Source organism: Podarcis erhardii (genome assembly GCF_964252035.2).
Source record: "Podarcis erhardii genome assembly, chromosome: Z".
NCBI lineage: Eukaryota > Metazoa > Chordata > Lepidosauria > Squamata > Lacertidae > Podarcis > Podarcis erhardii.
The window spans coordinates 50,956,590-50,977,636 of NC_138504.1; the positions used below are offsets into that span (position 1 = coordinate 50,956,590).

At 51.4% G+C, this 21,047-nt stretch overlaps 1 protein-coding gene across 5 annotated transcripts in view; it reads right to left on the reverse strand.

Moving 5' to 3' along the window:
* Positions 1-4,068: 4,068 nt before the first annotated feature.
* Positions 4,069-21,047, reverse strand: part of NR6A1 (nuclear receptor subfamily 6 group A member 1) — a 52,374-nt gene continuing 35,395 nt past the window's right edge. For 4 of the 5 annotated variants that reach the window (XM_081847674.1, XM_081847675.1, XM_081847671.1 and 1 more), the window contains 5 exons: positions 20,922-21,043; positions 15,547-15,699; positions 14,982-15,066; positions 8,098-8,151; positions 4,069-6,755 (listed from right to left, as the gene is read on the reverse strand). In XM_081847674.1, coding sequence (XP_081703800.1) covers positions 8,127-8,151; positions 14,982-15,066; positions 15,547-15,699; positions 20,922-21,043 — 385 coding nt within the window. In that variant the 3' untranslated portion in view covers positions 4,069-6,755; positions 8,098-8,126. Of the gene's footprint in view, positions 6,756-8,097; positions 8,152-9,874; positions 15,067-15,546; positions 15,700-20,921; positions 21,044-21,047 lie in introns of those variants that run through there. The other variant, XM_081847673.1, reaches the window with a different exon arrangement.

A 21,047-nucleotide genomic window follows, 5' to 3' on the forward strand; every position in this document is an offset into this window, starting at 1 on the left:
CACCAGCAGCCCAGGAAATGAATTTGTCGCTAAGCAACCAATACGTAGCATCCATGTTCCTGGGTGACAGTTCAAGGTTCAAACAGTAGCACCATCTGGGGAAGCAGCTTCTCTTTTTCCTCCGTGAGACTACAGACACAGGATGGGGGGGGGGGGTCGGTCATGATTTTCCTTCTGCACAAAATGTAGAGCTGCACTTGACTGCCCTCAGCAACCCTTTTGGACTGGGGTGCCATTACTGCATCCCTGGGACACCCCACCCACCCCCCAAAAAATCCCTGTGTCCTGGCTTGGTGGCCCCAACAGCAGGTGATGATTTTATCAAGATTTTGTGAACTTGCTTCTCCTGCAGGATTTTGTTTGGGAACTGCAGCTCCCCGTTTTACAAGAATCGAAGATTCAAACACTCTGGCCCAGAGGTTTTTGTGTGTGTGTGTGTTTTACTGCTTTGCTGGCTGGGATGCAGGGTGCCTCTGAGCGCGTGCAGAGTGCTGCAGCCAGTTCCCACCAGAGCAGAGCTGTTTTTGCACACCGCCAACCCGCCTGGTGGCTTCTCGCTTGCTACCCCGCTGAGAAGAGCGCAGAAAAGGGAAAGTGTTGCTTCCGCTGCACCGCAGGCCATTATCAGCTGAATGCCAGATGTTCGGAGCTGGTGCCAATGTTGTGGCAAATAAATCTTGAGCAGGTTCAAGGTCTTGGCTGGGTGGGCAGGGCTGCCTCTGCTGCTCAGCAGAGAGCATAGAAGCTCCTGGGCAAAGTGGCTACTTCCTTGGGCAGGCTGCTAAGTGGCCGGCTATTTTGGGCAAGAAGGGGCTTTGCAGGGAGGGGGGGCATCAACATCCTTGGGCGCTTTCTCCTCTTCCCAAGAACTTGGCTGGTGATGAAGTTACAGTGAAAAAGTCCCCTCTGCCCGCAGGGGTTGGGCTCTTCCGTTCATGCCTACTGGGACTAAGGGGGGAAATATTAGGTAGGGGGGCTCAAGCCACCTGGAGAGTGGCTCCCCAATGTTGTGAGGAGCTGCTTTTGATTGGTTGGCTTGAGTGTTGGGAGAATGACAGTCTGCCCATGCTCAGAGACTAAACATTCAGCTACTGAATGATTGATTGTGTGACTGCAGAAATGAATAATAATAATAAAAAAAAACCATACAAATAATGACTATCATCAGCACGTAAGAAAAAAAAAGTTTGTTTTTTAACATCCACAATACGGTCTTATTTATTTTATAGTAAAGTACATTGATTATTGCTTTCATTTTATGGATCAATGGTCTCGTTACATAGTAAAATTCATGTTAAATTGGTGTTTTTTTAAAAAAATCTGGAATGGATGAGTCCATTTTGTATTACTTTCTGTGGGAAAGCACGCCTTGGTTTTGGAATGCTTTGGTTTTGGAATGGACTTCTGGAATGGATTAAGTATGGGAACCACTGTACTTGAGAGCCTGCTGGATGGCTTGTGAAGCCCTCATTCTCCAGGTGTCATTTGCATCCCCACACCTGCACATCACCTGGCTGGCTGGCTGGCTGGCTGGCTGGCTGGCTGGCTGGCTTGAGCTCCCGGGAGTGGGTGGGTACCCCTTCTGTGGCTTCCAGCAACTGGTAGTCAGAGACCTCCTGCCTCCAACAGAGGGTGTAGAACATAAGAAGAGTCATAGAATGAAGCATGGAAAGGTGGAGTTGGGAGGGAGGCTGAGGATGAGGATGATCTAGTACTACAGCCTTTCTCAACCGGTGGGTCCCCAGATCTTGTTGGACTACAACTCCCATCACCCCTAGCTAGCAAGGCCAGAGCTCAGGGATGATGGGAGTTGTAGTCCAATGACATCTGGGGACCCACAGGTTAAGAACCGCTGATCTAGTCCATGGGTAGGCAAACTAAGGCCTTCTCAATCCGGCCCACGGACGGTCCGGGAATCAGCGTCTTTTTACATGAGTGGAATGTGTCCTTTTATTTAAAATGCATCTCTGGGTTCTTTGTGAGGCATAGGAATTTGCTCTCCCCCCAAAAATATATATATATATATATAGTCTGGCCCCCCACAAGGTCTGAGGGACAGTGGACCCGGCCCCCTGCTGAAAAAGTTTGCTGGCCCCATATCTAGTCCAACCCCCTACAATGCAGGAATATACAGCTGTCCCAGATGGGGACTGTGATCAGCACCGTGCTCTAAACAACCAAGGTATCCAGTCCTGCTGGATCAGGCCATCTAGTGCAGCATCCTGTCTTTGCAGTGGCCAGGTGCCCGTTATAGGAAGCCCACAAACAGGACCTGGGCATGAGGGCTCCTCTGACCACCCGTAGCAATATGACTGTTTCGGTTGGCAGCCCATTGGCAGCATTATCAGCCATGAATTTGCCCCATCCACTTTGAAAGCCCTCCAAGTTGGTGGCCATCATTGCCCCCTGGGGAGAAAAATCCATGGTTTAACACTGTGCTGCAGGAAAAAGTGTTTTCTCTTGTCTGTTCGGACTCTTCAGCCTGCCTGAAAAGCTGCCCTTCTAGCGTAAGGAAGCTGCTTATGCAAAATGGAAGGGGGACTGCATTCCGGCAGTGGGTGGGGCCATATAAAAGTGGGTGGGGGCCAACCTAAAGTGGGCGGGGCCACCCTTATTTCTGTCTGCTCTCTTCGACTCTCACTCAGTGGACTGTTAGAGGAGCAGCCGGTGTCTCTTTCCAGGGCTGTGAGCTGATAGGCTCAGTGAGAGAGCATGCAGAAGATCCCAGGCAGAACTCTCAGGATCTCCAGGTGGAGTTGGAGGAGGGCTCACTCTCTGAAACCCTGGGGAGCCATTGCTGTCAATCAGGGCAGAAAGCAATGAGAAAGCAGACGGACCAGTGGTCTGACTTGGTGTAATGTGTCCCTCTCTTTTGAAACTGGGCCAAGGGTTGCAACCTCTAGGGTTAAAAATATTTATTTATTTATTTATCCATCCACTGCTTTCAACAAGAAAATGCTCCAAAGCTATTTACAAATCCATAAAAAAATATAAAACATCTTGACATTCAGTAAAACCAAATATATGGGCGGTGGGGACGGGGACAATGATAACAGCACGACAAAATTCCTGAAAGTTTTCACACAACAATTACTGTTAAAAGGGGAAGGAATCACACATACACAAAACAGACACATACACAAAACCCCACAAAACAGACAATAAATCTCCCCCCACCCCACCCCAGTAAGACCCCCGTTAACGACCCAAAGCCTGAGCAACGAGGGATGCTTCCGCCCGTCACCCAAAAGCAATGAAAGTGCCACTTGTGCTTCCAAGGACTGAACAGTAGTTATGCATGCAAAGCTCTACTGCTGAGCTGCAACTGGGCCCTCAGAAGTGGGAGGAAAGCACACTCTGCACATGCCCCAATGCACTGAGAATCCCTCAGCTGAGCTCAAAAGCAGCTCAGCAGCTGCCACAAGGCTCTAGTGAGCATTGAGGAAAAACTGCCAGGATCTCCTCGTTTATTCCTATCCTTGATATTCCGCAACGTCCCAGGAGGGAGATAAATATGGCCAGTCCCCATGCTCTCTTGGTTATCTGCAGCCTTGCTGTGCCTCTTCCCCCTGCCACGTTCCTGGAATGCGCTCGCTGCAGGTGTGGCCTATGAGAGCGGTTGCAAAACCTCTCCACCCTTGCCTGCCAAAGCTGGGTCCCTGACTGTAAGACCTCCCAGCGATAAGGCAGGAGCTGCGTGAAGCACTCCAGGATTCACAAACCTGGGCCAGGAGGTCCCTCCACTACTTGGGCCCTGGGCCCGGTTGGTGCTGGTGGTCTTCCTCTCAGGGGCCGGTGGGCTGCATAGCTGAGCTCATCCTCTCTTGGCGCAACGCTGCCTGCAGCCAGATCAACGGCCTCTTGTGTTCCAAGCTTTTTATGCAGCAGTACTGTGAACTGTGAACTTGTCTCTAGTGGGGGAGAGATTTATTCACACAGTGCATAGTTGGACTATGGAACTCACTCCCACTGGAGGCAGGGATGGCAACTAACCTCGATGGTTATAAAAGAGGACTGCACAAATTCACGGAGGAGGAGAGGACTATCGATGGAGACAGCAATTTCCCCCCAAATACCAGTTGCTGGAAACAGCAGGAGGATAGATGGCTCTTGTGGTTGGATTCTGCTCATGGGTTTCCCATTGGGGCCTCTATCTGGCCATTGTGAAAACAGGATGCATGACTAGATGGACATGAGCTCCTTTTATGTTCTTATTTCTAGGAGTGGGAAATCTGGTTCCTCCAGATAGTTCTGGACTCTCAACTCTCACCAGAGCTGACCGTTGGTCATGGCAGCTGCCGGGAGCTGGAGGAGTCCAAGGACACCTGGAGCGACAGAGGTTCCCCACCCATCTACGGTTGCCATACATCTGGAATTTTCCAGACATAGCTGGCAATTGGCCACTGGAAACAGTGTTGGGACTTGCTAAGTGTATGATGGCAAGAGCTGTTCAGCAGTGGAATGGACTCCCTTGGGATTTTAAAGCAGAGGTTGGAAGGCGTTCCCAGTATTAAGTCGGACACTATATGATGTTTTAACGTGTTTTGATGTTTTATCATGTTTTTAATATTCTGTCGGGAGCCGCCCAGAGTGGTTAGGGAAACCCAGCCTGGTGGGCGGGGTATAAATAAATTATTATTATTATTGGTTGCCAGAGAGTGGGAGTGCATGTGATCCCTCAGCCTCCTCTCCCCTCCCCTCTCCCTGGGAATCCTCTGGGCAGCTGCTGTCCCTGGTCTCTGAGCTGCCCCCCCCCCCGCCCCAAAGAGAGATGGCTCCTCACACTGCCCCACAGGGGCTGGCGAAGCACCCCCTGGCCAGCCCCAGAGCTCGTCTGGGGAGCTTATAGCCAGGGCTGCTGCAACAAACAGCTGCGCAAGCCTTGGGGAGGCAGAGAGGCAAGACGGCATCAGAGGAGGGAGGGAAGGAAGGAAGGAAGGAAAGAGGGACAGAGGCCAGGGTTGCCCACCGCACCCCTGAGCATCCTTCAAGGCACCCCAGGGGGCCATGGCACACTGGTTGAAAACCACTGGCATAGAGCAACCTCTTATGCGTATATTCCCTCTGGGATGTAAAAAGCTTTGGCTCGTACGTGACATTGGTGCTGTCCCTGTGGAATTTGGTCCTCAAACAGCTTTCACAAGTGCTTCCACAGCTACCAGCCCCCCCAAAAAACATTAGGAGGGAGGGAAGCTGCAGTCTGAAGGGCGTGGGGCTTATGGGTCAACCTAAGAACATCAGAAGAGCCTGCTGGATGAAGCCCATCGGGTCCAGCTTCCTGTTCTCCCAGCGCCTGAACAGATGCCCATTATGGGAATTCCACACACGGGACCCAGGTGTGAGAGCCCTCCTCCCTCCTGCTGTTTTCAGCAACTGGCATTCAGAAGCATTGCTTCCTCTGAAAGCTGATGAGCACTGTCATTTAAACAATGTGTGTGCGCATCGTGCCTTGTGATCTATTATGTGGGGCAGGGCTTACCTGCCCCCATCAACCTTTTATTCAAGTTGGCACCCCCTGGTGGAGAACTTCCTTTTGGATCTTGATCTGTGCACACACGACTGGTGTCAGGAGCCACTTCAGTTAAGTTGGTCCTGTTGGTCCCTCTTCTTGTCTCCCTCTCCTCCCACGGCCAGTGCTGAGGCTCTTAAGCTGGTGCAGAGCAATGGCTGGTGGCGCTGTGTGTAACTGCAGCCTGCACTTTTCATTTCAATCCAGTCAACGTGGCGTGAGGCACTAGCTAAAAATAGGGCCTGAATGTGAACAAATATGGCCGGGCTGTGTGAGGGTTGTGGGGGCAGGCTAGTGGGCAAACAGCCCCCTCCACACACACACACACCCACCCCCCAGGCTGCCTTTCCCTCTGTGAAGGTCAGAGCATGAGCCAGTGACAGAAATGCCTGACAAAATGCCTTGCGCAGAGTCCTTGGGCCCGATAATGGATGTTCCAGGCAATGTTGACATTTGGTGATCCACCAAAGATCAGGTTAATGAGGCTGACGCTGGTGACAGTGTGATTTGTTCGCTGCCATCCTCCCCGGCCGAATCACAGGCCATGCGGCCTTCGGCAGTAAACCATCATGCCAGGGCCCTCCGCACAACAGCTGCTGTCACTGGCCAGATGAGCAAGCGAGGGAAACGTGGCAATTAAGACAAGTTGGTGCCTCCTCCACTTCTGTGGGTCCAAAGATCGGGGGGGGGGGCAGCTCATAGAGCTAGCACAGATCCCCAAAAGACCCTCGGATTAGTTAAATATAGCCCCCCACCCCACGTTACTCACATCCAGAGACATGTACACTCCCACCCCACCCAAGGCACAGCGGATATACCCTTCTCCTGGCTGGGCTCAAGGAGGCAAGGTAACAAGAAAAACACAGGTTGTCCGTCTTCCTCTGATCCCAACTTCCTCCAAAGGTACCCACCTGAATTCCAATGCAGGGAGCGGATCTGGGAGAAACTGACAGTCAATTTGAGTTACTTGAGGACTTGAGGACAAAGGAGCTGCATCCGAAGACTTGCTATGTTTTTAAAGCAGCTACAGCACTGTGACACAATGACTTTAAAAGGCGAAGCGAACTATTGATGGCTACTTCCTGCGATGGCTCTGGTCTGGCACCACAGTTAAGAGGCAGTGACGCTCTTGAATCTCAGTTTCTGGAAACCACAGGAGGGGAAAGTCTGTTCTTGAATCATGCTTGTGGATTTCCAGCGGACATCACGGTGGGTGGGGCCAGCACAGAGCTCTACAGCGTGTCAGCTGCAAGCAGAAAAGCGGAATATTAATAATTCCTGAAAAAAGCAGGGGAAGGCCTTGGGTTCTGCAAAATGCCTGAGGCAAACTAGACTGCTACCTGTTGGCTCCAATCTGTCTCAAGAGACGAGGAAGTGCATCTCTGTGGGTGAAATCAAACTGATGGAATCTAAGCGCCCCCTGGAGACCGGTGACTTGTACTGCTGCTTCCCAGGTTGTCTTTGCTGGGTTAGCAAAGCCTGGGGGGCAGTGTGTCTGGAGGTCCTGGGCTGCCCCGGCTGCCCTACCTGCCTCTCAACCTCACTGACGTGGTCTAAAGGAAAGCAGAGCAAGACGCTTGGCACCAGCTCAAGTTTAAGAGTTGCCTGAATGAGGCACACAAACCGTCATGGGGTTTGCTCCTTAAAGTCTTTTCTTCTCCCAAAGATGTCTTGCAAGGCAACGGGTTTTCTCCTCCCAAAGCCTTTCTCACCTAACAAAGGTGCTGCTGCACAGGTGAGTTTTGAAGAGGGATTTGAAGGTGGTGGGATTCCTAGCTATCTCACTCAGCTTTCCCGAATTTGTAGCTCAGGTGGTTTGGGCTAAAACTCCCACCAGCCCCATTTGATGGGACTTGTAGCCCAAAACAACTGAGAAGGCGGGATACAGTTAAGAAACCATTCTCAAGGGGGGAAACCTCAGATGTCCTCAAACTCACTGCAGCTAGTAGAAGTACGCTTATTGCAAGCAAAACCACAACATTCCTCTACACGTAAGCACACGGGTCAAGGAAGGACCCCCTGGAAATACAGAAGCCACATGGCTCCTTGCCTACCGGGGGGGCGGGGGGAGCAGCCTCCTCTTCACCCACATTACGCAAGCAGAACATGGTCTCTTGGGTCCAGCTGCTGTCCAAACACATCACAATAAAGAGCAGCTGGGTGAAAGGCAAGCTTTGCTCAAAGGCTCAAAAGCCACTGGCCCCCAATTCCAGTTTTAGGCCATCTAGATTCTACCTGCTTCAATTCAAAACTTTGCTGAGGTGGACCAGGACACCAGCACCTGGGGTCTTCAAAGGGAAGAGGGCATAGAGCATTTTATACAGCAAGAGGACTCCTGGGAAGGAGGGCCAGGGAGGAGGAAGGTCTGCCTCTGAGGACAGACCAGGAGCCTCTGCTAACACGGTTGCCAAGTGTGCGCTACTCTTGGGGCGCCTCCACAGAGTGGGGGGCCAGCCACACACACACTGGAGAAAGGAGATGCAGGTCTTGTATCTCCATGGCGATGGCTCTGATGGGGACCTTGTTGTCAGGGGAACAATTTCTGAAAGATCCGTCTGCTGGGGGCAGATCCGGCTTTGCTGAATTACCATTTCCTGGAGGAGTCAAGAACAGGTTTCTACATCCAAGAGCCGATCTGGAACCTAAAGAGATCAAGCCAAAGAGTGTTAACACCTCTTGCGCGCACCCAAGTCCTCCCTCCTCTGCACAGCTTGGCTTTTGCTGGGGTGGGGGCAGCAAGAAAGCTTGAGAAAAAGCAAACATCAAGCCGCCGCCACCACCACCAGCCTCCTGTCACTACTGCAGCTGGATCAGACCCATGAAGACTCCTCAAGGATCTCTGGGGAGTACAGGCTGTGGCTTCACAGCACAACCACCCTCAACCTGGAGGCCAGGCTGCCTGGGATTTGTAGCCTGGGATTGGCCTGAAGATTGCTGGCTGCTCTTCTGGGAGGGAGCATGTAAACAGAACCTTGCGCTGTGAAACCATGGGAGTCTGACTTAGGACCACAGGCTTGTATGGGAATTATGGAGTTTGCTCCTACAGGAGGCGGCAATGGCCATCAACTTGGGGAAGCTTTAAGGAGGAACAGAAAAATTCACGGAGGAGGAGGAGGAGGAGGAGGGGGCCATCAATGGCTCCTAGCCAGAATGGCTCTCTTCTACCACCACAGTTGGAGGCAGCGATGCCTCTGACTGCAAGTTGCTGGAAGCCACAGGAGGGGAGTGTGTTGCTCGCCCAGAGTCAGAAGCCTCTGGAGGCAGGACAGGGAGAGGCACCTGCTTAACTACCTTGCCTGCCGCAAGTCAGCACAGATGGTGCAATGTCAGCTTCCTATGTGCTGAGGCTAAACTTAATTCCAAAGAGCAGGGTGGAAAGACATTCTGCTGAGGAGGGAATGTGGGGCCTGGAGTGTTAGCAAAACAAAGGCACATTTAATTCCTGGGTAGGGCCACAGGCCCAGCTGGCAGCAAGCAGGGATTTTCATACTCTGGCTGCTTTGAAAGGAATAAAGGGAACCCAAATGCATTTATGTGGTCCATTAACTAGGCCAATCCAGAAGCGCCAAGCAACAGGGAAAGGCACAGAGAGGCAGCGCAGCCCACGGACACCGGGGGGGGGGGGCGGGAGAGCAGCAGCTGCTCACTTCGGTGACGCTGCCACCGCCATCTCAGTGTGGCAGGCAGACGCACACACAGAGGTGCACAATGGCTTTGTGAGTGTGCTGCCTGCTCTGATGTGTGCACTCCAGGATGCATAGAAATCTAAAAATACCACGTCCCTCCTCACGGCTTGCCGCTCTCTCATCAAAAACAAGATATCTTTAACTGATCTCTCCTTTCCCTCTGCAGTGCTCTGGTCAAGGCTGTTTTTGCAGTTAGGTTTGCTTGCACATTGGGTTTTTTTGTAAAAGGGGGGGGATTCTGGCTGCTTGGCAGCTATCAAGGCAAGAGGGGCTAAAATAACCTGCTCCTTCTTTCACCTGCTGCTCATTCCTAACACCTCCCCATCAAAGCCTGGGCTGAGATCTGGATAACCAGGAGGAAGGGGAGCCAGCCCCGTCCAAAGGGACTGGGTGGAAGGCATGCTTCCATCTTTCTCTGGCCTCCCCTTACCCTGCTGTGCTCCGCTGTGCAGGCACCGCCAGGGCCAAAGGCAGCTTCCAGCTTGCCAGAGATGCGTCCTGCCGGCACTGGTGAAAGCTCCTTCAGCCTCACGGCCTGCAGAGACCCCCTGCTCCAAGCACCCCCTCCCCTAATACACTGACTGCCAGGTAGAGGTGTGCGCGTGTGTGTGGAGAGGGCACCTGTGGGACACGGAAGCAAGCAAGCAAGCAAAAGAAAGGACACTCAAGAGTCAAGCAGTGCAGAACCATTTCACATTTATTAGTTCAAAGATCTAACACTTGCTAAACATGCGTTTAAACACTTATTGGTCACATTTCCACAGGTAGTCAAGTCACAGAGTAGAACTTTGGAGCCGAGGCTGCTGGGCGAAAGCGAGGGGCGCCGGCCCCACCTGCCACATGGCCAAAACTACACCCGGTCAGAACACTGTTGTTGTCAACACCTCCTGAGGCAGGAGGCGCCGCCGGGCGAGTGGCTTCCCTGCAGGCAGACACTCCAGCTCCAGGCATGTTGAAACATAACAGCTAAACATTCACTATTTGTTAAGTTGCAGTGACACCCGGCTTCCCTGATTTATTACACGGGATTGTGGGGGAAACGTGCTGCAGGCTGTTTGGTCAAGGCATTGCTGCCCTTCCCTTCCTCCCTCCAGCTGGGAGAGTCCCAGGATGCCCATGGCGGGGGGGGGGGGATGGAGATGCAGGTCTAAACGTCAGCAGGGTAGGGAGGAGGAGGTGGCAGGAGCCATGGGTGTGTAGGGTGGGGGGAGGGGGCCCTGCAGCCTTGGGCTCAGGTTGCCAAGAGCACACCCTCTCCACATGCTGCTGCAGAGGGCAGGGTGGTCTTGCGTCTGGGGGCACCGCATGGCCTCTTCTCTAACAACTCTGCTCAATATTCCAGGTGTCCCTTCCCTTCATTCCTCCCCCCCCCCCATGCATCCTGCTACCTCCTTCTCACGCAGCCCCAAGGGGGGAGGGGGGCAAATAATTCCCCTGCAGCAGCAATGAGGAATGGAGAATCTCTGGAGAAGCTGACAAAGCAGCATCTCCGCCCCCCCCAAAAAAAAAACAACCCGCTGTTGCATCTCCACTCGGAAACATGTACAAAGAGGAAGCAGGGTTATTTTAGGTTTTTTCCAAAGTGGGGGAGGGGGGATTTCTTTTCTTTTTGTCCCCCCCCCCCGCACAATCCCTTTGAGATGATAAACAGGATGTCACACAAGAGGTAGTTTTGTTATGGAAACTGAGTCAATAATGTTATCAACAAACTAGTACAAAACATTTTCATACTTAAGAAAGAAAGAAAGAAAGAATGCATCTATCGCAAAGGCGGCTCAGTTGAGGTCAATGGGTGCCCCGAGGGGGGCGGGTTCAAGTCCAGACAGGGGCTCCTTCCCCAGGCGATGCCAGGGGAGCGCAAGGCCCCAAGCAAGCCTGGGCAAAGAGAGCCCCCTCCTGCTGGGGCAGGGGCAGCGGCGGGGGGAGGTTTCCCTGGGTTCAGTTTAAATACATATCCCTGAGCTTCTGCGTGCGGCGCAAAGGGCGCACAGAGAACCCAGAGAAACCCCTCAGGCTGCTGCCGCAAGATGGAGCATCGCTTTGGACTGGTATCACCTGAGATACAAAAATATCCGCGTCAGACTTCAGCTGCCACCCCCACCCTCTTCCCCTCCTGCCATGTCAAAGCCTGAGGAAGAGGGCAAGGCCACTGCCCCCTTGGTCTCCCCAGAGTCACAGCTGCAGAGCTGGCAGAGGCAAGGGGCGGGGAGCAGGCGGTGGCAGCGCAGTGATGGGGGGGGTGGGAGGGGGCGTTGATGGGTCCCCCTCCACCCCACCCCGTTTTTTGGTTGTTTTCCTATTTAGAAATAAAGTTTTTTTTTTTAAGGTAGAAAGCAGTTCAAGTTTATAAACAGCAACAAAACAAAAACAAAATGAACGGTTGGTTTGAAGGACTGCCACTGACTGGCAAAAGGGGAATTCCAAGCCTCCCTGCTCAGCTGGGGGAAGAAGGGGGAGAGGAGGGCGGCCTTTCGGGGTCTTCCTGGTCACAGTGGGCCCAAGAAGCTTGTGCTTTGGTCAGCCTGGTTCTGCAGCAGCTGCTGTGGCCCCTGGTGGCTTTTCTTGGGGTGCTCATGTACAGGAGGGGGGAGGGACTTAATATGTCACTCTTTCTCTCTTTCAAAATGAGTGGCAATAGGCTGGAAACATGCAGGAAGACCTGCGCCAGCGACTGGTACTTCCAGGAAGCCGGGGGAGAGACCTGCCATCACTGCCCTCCCTGACATTTGCCCTTTGCTGCTGCCAGCCTCCTCTGGAGTAAGGTGGTGGGAGCCAGCTGTATACAATCTGCCCCTCACCTCCAAACTGCATTAAGCCAGGCTTCTTGGAAGAGCAGTAAGAAACTTTATTGCCAGTAAACTTCCATTTCTATTTTGTCTTTGTGTACTTAATAAGCCTAGGTATTGGGGGGGGGGGGGTAATATTGAATTTATTCTGCGTTTGCCAAATTGCTGGGACTATTGTCATTTTGGGTTCTTTACTGACATGCTCTTTATTTCAGTATATTTGGTATACTGCAGGCCGCTTTGGGCTCAGTTCACTGCGGAAAGGCAGCAAACAAATAAACTCAACCAACCAATCAATCATGCTAAAAAAAAAAGCCCAGAGAAACTGCAGCAGGGATCTCCCTGTGGCAGGTGGGCTGCTGGGCCCCAGCAGGGGAGAAACCAGAAATAGCAGAGCTCTCCTCTCCCCCTCCTCTCCCACACAGCATTAAGCACGTTATTATACAGTTCCCCCTTTTGTTTTTGCAAAATGACCATTGAACAAAAGATAGCACAGAAAGAGAATTCCAACCTTTGTACAGTGTCCTTCAAACCAAATTCACAAATCCAACTAAGTGAGTGACCTACGGTCCCTACGTCTCTAAGCTACAGTTCCTATTTTCTTCACATAATACCTGAGTCCGCAAAGCATTACATTCACTTTACCCTGTTTCAAAACCAAACAAGCCGTCAGCGGGCTTGGTTGCGGGAGGCATTAATGACAGCCCAATGAGTTACCTTCTGGCTCACTGCATTAGCCTTTGGCTTGCGCCCGGATTCAGCCTGGCTCTCCCTGCTCCCAGAGATAAACAGAGGCTTTTGTGTGTCAACGGAGGGATGCTGTGAATGCGGAGGCAAAATGGGGGGGGGGGCCTTACACAATGGCCAGCGGAGCGTCCTCTCACACAGCCCCCCCCCCTCCTGCACAGGCTGCAATGCCTCTCTCCTTCCTGAGTCAAGTCACCTTTGAAATATATGCAGGAGGAGAGGGGGTGTGGGGACAGCAGAGGGGTCCTGAAAAATCCCACTGCCACAGATCTGTGAGGTTTCTATGAAACGTCGAGTGATGGGCTAGACTCCGCAGTCTTGTGCAATGTATAGAATCCCTGCTATGTAAAAGGAGCAAACCAGAAGGTAATGAATGGGTCAATCAGAGGTATTGTGGACAGCTCTCCCCCCCCCCCAAAAAAAAACACAAAACACAAAACACAAAAATAACACCAATGTCCTGGGCAGGCAGCACTTTCTAGTTTTGCGACACAGACAACATACAGGCAGACAGACAGACAGACAGAAGGGCAGATAGGGAACGCAGCACTTGCACGCCCCCACCGCCCCTTGAGGTATATCGTGTCAAAGCAGAAGGCTTTCCAAAGTGGCGGGGAGGGGGGGGTTTACAAATGCTACTTGGACCAATGGGAAAAGCAATAGGGCAGTGACACCGGTCTGTGATGCACAAAAAGCCACAGAGCGCTGGCTGCAGCAGGGCCATTTACCCGTTTCACCTTGCTGGAATCAGCAACAGCAGCGTTGAGTGTGGGGAAGTTAAGCAAAGAGAGCGAGCCCTGTGGGTGACATTCCCCCCCCACCCACCCACAAAGCAAATGCCAATGGTCCAAAGGAGCTCTAGGCGGGGCTGGCAGTGGGGAGGGGCCTGTGAGTTTCCCTGATGCTCAGTCTGCAGTCGCAGTTCCCACTTGCGCTTCCCAGGCCAACCTGTATCAGGATCTCCCCTAGAAATATGCCAAGCCTCCAAATGTAAACAGGGTGCAGTGGGGGGGGGGCAGCAAACTGCAAGGTTGCGGGGCGTTGACAGTGGCAGCAACACTGGGACTGCCTCTGCGTGTGCTTATGAGACGGGCTGAACAGGTGAGATGGGCTAATTCAGGCCAGTCCTTTCCAGCCTCTGATTGTGTCTGCCAACTGCAGCCATTAGCCAGTGTGTGGGGCTCCCACCCCCCGCCTGAAGGCCTTAGAGGAAGACACCCACAGAGAAGCCTCTCTTGCTGTGAGCATCTGTGAAGCATGGAGCTAAGGAGGAGTGTGACATGGGTGGTGGAGGAGGGGCCTCTGGGAACTGGAGACCCCACTGAGTGTGAATAGGGGAGAGAGCCTCCCACCGTGCAAAGACCAGTCACAACCTGGAGAGTCTTGCGAGGGCCCCTTTCTGAAGGCTAAGAATGACAGTTTGAAGGGGTGTCCAGAGGGAACCCGGAAACTCATTTCCCCTTTGAAGGCCACAGAGCTGCCTCCCTGCTTGTCCCAGCTTTCTTTCGCAGGTGGCGGGCAGGGAGAGGGAAGGTCTACAGCAGACCCCTCAGACTGCGTGAGGAAGGGGCTGCCATCTCACCTGCTGAGACTCAGCCATCATCCTTGCAACCTTGCGTTTTTGTGGTAAAGTGAGGGGTTAATGGCTGCTGGGTCTGGAGTGCCAAGAGGGACCTCAAGCAGGTGGGGTGTGTATTTGAGGTGCTCTGTGGGCAGCCAATTGAGAAAGGGGGGGGAGGAGGGGGGCAGCCACCGGACTTGGCACTTCTCTAGGGGAGAGCAGATTCTGGCCTCCAAGGAACGGCCGACTGCCCCAACAGAACGAACACTTTGTGTGCAGGCCCCACAGAAAGAGAGGAGCCCAGCACCTTCTCCTTGAGGTAGTCTTAAGTCATCGGCCCCAGCCTCCAGCCCTGGTAAAAAAAAAGAGGTCTAACCCTAAAAAACACTGTTAACAAACATCTTCACATTCTGTAAACTGTGAGAGGACTCAATGGCTGCATTCGGACGGAATGCTGTGCACGGGGTTGAAGATCATACATTCAACTTTGTCGTGAAATAAATATCATAGGAAAATAGTAAAAAGAACAAGAAAAATAGAGGAAACCAAGCAACCAACCCCACAAAGATTCCTGCCGCAACAGCAAGGCTACCCACTGCCCAGCTGCAGCCATTCCATCAATTGCATGTGCCTCCTCCTCCTCCTCCTCCTCCTCTTACTCCTGAGGGAGGGGGGAAGAGGCGGCTGCTCACTCTTTGCTCACGCTAGCCTTGCAGGAGTGCAGAACAGCCTTAAAGAGGAGAGGCAGCTGCTCCAACGGGACGTTCACCATTTTCCCTGTCAAGACAAGAACACAATCTTGGTTAGCTGCCCCGTGTCAAAGGCGGCGTGAAAGAGGCCTGCCAGGTAAGCCTCACGGGGCCAGCCAGAGTCCAGCAGGCTGCTCTCCCAGGGGCCAAGCAGACGCCCCAAAGGCAAACCCACAGCACTCTCTCCTCCCGCGGCTCCCAGCAGCTGCCTTCAGGGTGGCTATGCTCCACCTCTGCCCCCAGGGGGAGAGGGCTCTTGCACTCCTGCTTCTGGGTCTCCCATGGTGGGCATCTAGTTGGCCCCCCGGCCTCCAGGATGAGGGACTAGTCTGTTTCAGCAACCTCCCCGCCTCCCTTGGAGCTGCCCACCAGCTGCCCTGGACCGCACTTCTGAAGGTGGGAAGGAGGCTCCCACACGCTGGCAGCGCAGCCGGAGAGAGGCAGAGAAGCGTCTCCCTCCAAGCTTCACGAGGCAGGGGAACCACAACGACCACCGAGAGAGTCTCACCTGCAATGTATCGGATCTCCGGCAAACACATCATCAGATCTGGGAACCGGTTCGGCTGGTGCGGGTACTTGAACTCCATGAAATCTTGGCAGACGTACCAACACCTCTTGTTCAGCTGCTCCAGCTGGGAGGCGTTTGTCAGGCCTCGGATATCTGAGCAGAAGAAACCACACTTGTGACGAGTGGGGCAGGAACAACCGCCCCGTCCTGTCCCCACTCCCCACCCTCCCGCCAACTGCCACGATGCCGATAAAAGGTGCAGGGGCCAAGGAGGAGAGGAAGGGCCCCAGAAGCAAGTCCCCAGAGCAGCTTCTGTTGGCTGGCCATGGGGCAGCTCCTCCAGGAGCTGAAACCAAATCGCAGACAGCCTGGGACCTTCAACGGCTGCCAGACTCCTGACTCCCCTGAGCACCAGCCACTGTGGCCAGCAGATGATGGGATCTGGAGCCCAGATAAAGGGGGAAGATAGACCTTGGGAGGGGCCAAGTAAAGTCAATATGTGGGTCTTGTATTCTGAATCCACCACAAAGGAAACTCAGGGCTCCACTCGCAAGTTGGAGGCAAAGAGGAGGAACCCAACTGGCAGCCGCTTCGCTGGGCCCAGGCAGGCAGCCCTTCCCACTGTGCGGCTGCTGAAACGCCACCTGTCTGCTGGCTTTGTATGCGAGGCCGTGAAGCAAATCTGACTCTGCGGAAATCCCCCCTGGGCCAGGCTGCCCCAAACGCAGGAGAGTAAGGGCAAGCAGCAGCAGCAGCAGCAGCAGTAGGTGGGAGGGAGGAAAGGAAACCCCCCTGCCTCCCCCCAGAGCCAAGAGCAGGTGTTCCCAACAGACCCCCACACCTTTATGGACGTGTCTGGCCAGCCCCACAATGTCTCCAGCTGGCAGGAGGAGAGCAAGAGGGTTGATAGTCCTGTTTTCTCCTGTCTGTGTGGACAGGGAAAGGAGTCGGCCCATAGTCCCACAGAGGGAGCAAGAAGTACGAGGCCACAAAAGGGTATTGGGAAATGATTTATAATTAATTGAGAAACATGTTTAAAATTACTTTAACCCCCCAAACCAGAGTCCTTTCTGTTGGGGATAATTCAGACTGAAATTCCCAGGTGTCAGAAAAGGATATTTACGTACGCTACTGCTGCGGCCCATGTTTTGTTAGCCCCAAAATGGAAAATGAGCAAGGTGCCAACCAAAGGAGATTGGCAACTTCAGTTGACAGAATATGCACAACTTGTAGACTTAACATATAGAATAACGGAACAGAAAGAGTTTATACTTAAAGAAGATTGGACAACATTTACTGAATATATGGAAAATATACGGAAAATAATGGTGTGTAGCTGAAATGCTGTCTGCATTAAGATAAATTCAACAGTGTAAATAAGTTTGGATGGATGTAAATAATGGAAAACTGATGGGTATATTTTCTGTAAAATATGCAGGGATCTAAGATATGGAATGAAACACTGAAAGCAAAGAAGGGAAGTCACTGAGATCTTAAGTATGTAAAATGTTTAGCTGAAATTGTATGACAGAAAATTTTATAAAAATCACATTAAAAAGAGAAAGAGAAGTTTGTGGTGGGGCTTTCCCAATTCCATCTGCCAAGGGCCGGTCCCAGCTCCGCTCGAAGGGAACAGGGGCTGCAGTTCCTACAATGTCCGTTCCAGAGACACCGGGCGCACAGGCTGAGCGAGGGAGAGGTCGTCACAATATTGTTTATGAATTATGGGAGGGGGGGAATATGAATTTTACGCCTTGTTACGCGATCAAAGAAAACACGACAACGGCCCACAGATTATTTTTTTCATTTGCCACCCTATGCCTGGAGGTCTCGGGGCAGATCCCAGATGGTCTTTAATACCCACCAGATTCGCAGAAATGTAAAAAAAAAAATGTTCTATTGTCTCTCTCTGCTTCTCCTCCGATTGAACCAATCGGTTAGTAAATATGTCTCAAAGGAGAATAAAAATGAAGTTCAGATTAAGTCCATTAAGCCCACTGAGCTGGAAAGTTTTTAAACGTCAGAACGTGCAGCAAAAAGATTAACAAAAAAAAAAACCCTGAAGAATGTTTTTGAAGAAGTGTGCATGCACACGAAAGCTCATGCCAATAACAAACTTAGCTGGTCTCTAACGTGCTACCGGAAGGAATTTTTTTATTTTGTTTTGACTATGGCAGACCAGCACGGCTACCTACCTGTAACTAAAAAAAGCCATCCAGAGGCCGTAATTAATTTCCCTCTCCTGTTCACAAACTGCAATCTGCAGCGCTTGTCCTCGGAGAACGGAAGTTGACTTCCTTTTTTCACCTACCGTTTCCCCCCCAATTTTTAATTAATCCTAATTTAATGTCCTCAAGTTTTGGATTAAGTTTTACCTCGTTTGAAGATCTGCTTTCTTTTGGCAGCAGCCAGTGACTTTGGCTGGCAGGTGTGATTTTGCAATAATGAATTGAAAAAGATACTTTCCCTGAAAGACTTGAGATGGGGGACAGTAACAACGGAGGTCCCCCCTCCCCCCGCAAAAAACAAAAGGGTTTACTGTACTACTATACGCCTCTGCTGCAGCTAGAACGTAGTGTGTGCACGCTCAGAGGATGACCTCCAAACCATCCTAAATATCTCTGCAGAAGCTTACGAAAGGCTTGGCCTATCCCTCAACATCCAAAAAACCAAAGTGCTGCACCAACAAGCACAAAATAACCCCTCTGCAGTGCCACAAATCCAACTCAATGGTGTAACATTGGAAAATGTCGATCACTTCTCCTACCTAGGCAGTTATCTTTCCACAAGGGCCAACATTGATAGCAAAATCCAGAATCGCTTGAGCTCTGCGAGTACGGCTTTCTCCCAATTGAAGTGCAGAGTGTTTCAGGACTGAGACATTCGCAGGGAAACCAAAATGCTTGTTTACAAAGCTATTGTACTACCAACCTTACCAAATGTTTGTGAAACATGGACCACCTATAAACACCATCTCCAACTCCTTGAAAGATTCCATAAACAGTGTCTCCAAAAAATTTTACACATCACTTGGGAAGACAGGCGAACTAATATTGATGTACTAGAAGAAGCAAATATCACCAGTGTTGAAGCAATGATTCTTCAACATCAACTTTGTTGGACCGGTCTTCTTGTGAGAACGCCTGATGATTGTCTTCCAAAGCAACTACTCTATTCCAAACTTAAAAATGGAAAGCGTAATGCTGGTGGTCAACAAAAGAGGTCCAAAGACTGTCTCAAGGCCAATCTAAAAAAATGTGGTATAAACACTGACAATTAGGAAACACTGGCCTGTGAGTGCTCCAGTTGGAGAACAGCCTTGACTAAAGGTGTCATGGGCTTTGAAGACACTCGAACTCAGGACGCAAGGGAGAAACACGCTAAGAGGAAGGCACGCCTGGCAAATCCACACTGTGATCAACTCCCGTCCAGAAACTAATGTCCCCACTGTGGAAGGAGGTGTGGATCCAGAATTGGCCTCCACAGTCACTTACAGACTCACTGTTAAGGCCGTGTTTACGGAAGACAATCTTACTCGGCTACAAGGGATCGCCAAAGAAGAAGAAGAAGAAGAAGAAGAAGAAGAAGAAGAAGAAGAAGAAGAAGAGAAGATTGGCACAAATCTAGTACCCACTAAGGAAGAATGGCAGGAAGAATCTTACTCGGCTACAAGGGATCGCCAAAGAAGAAGAAGAAGAAGAAGAAGAAGAAGAAGAAGAAGAAGAAGAAGAAGAGAAGATTGGCACAAATCTAGTACCCACTAAGGAAGAATGGCAGGGTAAAATGTTTGAACCTGTTGATGAACAGGGTAAGAGAAAACGAAGACAAGGAATCTAAGAAGGAATGGATAATGTTCATGTACTATTTCAAGAACCGGCACAGACAAACAACGTAGCTTAGCAGGCTTTGTGTATATCCAGCCAAGTTGAAATTGATAAAAGAGTATTGATTCGGTAACAAATGGGATGGTCGGAAAGAGAACAGGAAAAGTGTGGAAGGGAAGTTGTAGGGATGCGGGTGACGCCGTGGTCTAAACCAGGCATAAGCAAACTCGGCCTTCCAGTTGTTTTGGGACTAAACTCCCATCACCCCTAACTAGCTGGACCAGTGGTCAGGGATAATGGGAATTGTAGTCTCCAAACATCTGGAGGGCCAAGTTTGCCTATGCCTGGTCTAAACCACTGAGCCTAGGGCTTGCCGATCAGAAGGTCGGCGGTTCAAATCCCCACGACGGGGTGAGCTCCTGTTGCTCGGTCCCTGCTCCTGCCCACCTAGAGGTTCAAAAGCACGTCAAAAGTGCAAGTAGATGAGTAGGTACCGCTCCGGTGGGAAGGTAAATGGTGTTTCCGTGCCCTGCTCTGGTTCGCCAGAAGCGGCTTAGTCCTTCTGGCCACATGACCCGGAAGCTGTATGCTGGCTCCCACGGCCTATAGAGCAAGATGAGCGCCGCAACCCCAGAGTTGTCCGCCACAGGGGTCCCTTTACCTTTTGGAAAGGGATTCGAACTCGGATTCCCCAGGCCCAAGTGAGGTCCCGGATCCACTCTCAGCTGAGGGCTGAGCACAGAAGTGGCCCCTCTCCACTCTCACGCGCACACCTGCCCTTCCGTAAGGTTCAGAAGGGAGACGGTCCATGTGGGTCTGCTGTTCTGCCTGGGACCCCAAAATATGGGATGAAGCAGATCCCTTCTGCACAGGCAAAGTGGACTAATGGGAGGCCATGCTTCAAATCATACGCACACTTACCCACAGGTAAGCCCCACTGCACTCTACGGGGCTTACCTGCAGGTAAGTGTGCTTATGATTTGAAGCATGGCCACCCAGTAGTAAGGTAAGCGCCACTGTGCTCTACGGGGCTTACCTGGTAGGAAGTTGGAAGTGGGGCAGAGGGAGGGAAGGGAGTTTTCTGTGAACCACCCTTAGACCGCTGGGTGTAAGGCGGTATATAAATTCAGTTGATAATAATAATAATAATAATAATAATAATAATAATAATAATAATACTACAGTGGTACCTCAGGTTAAGTACTTAATTCATTCCGGAGGTACATTCTTAACCTGAAACTGTTCTTAACCTGAAGCACCACTTTAGCTCATGGGGCCTCCTGCTGCCACTGCGCCGCTGGAGCACGATTTCTGTTCTCATCCTGAAGCAAAGTTCTTAACCTGAAGCACTATTTTTGGGTTAGCAGAGTCTGTAACCTGAACGTCTGTAACCTGAAGCGTATGTAACCTGAAGTAGCATAATAATAATAATAATAATAATAGTAATAGTAGTAGTAGTAGTAATAATAATAATAATAAAAAAACGCACTATTCCTGTTTTTTGAAAATGCAAATAAAAAAATAGACAGGGCGTCTCCTGTGGAGGCTCACCTTGGTTGAGGAAATTGATGGCTTTCATGCAGGCGTATTCCTCTTTGCCGACCTTGAGCTGGCCAAACTTGCGGTACAGGTAGATAAGCCGTTCCATCACCTCCATCCCTTCTTCGCTGAACCTGT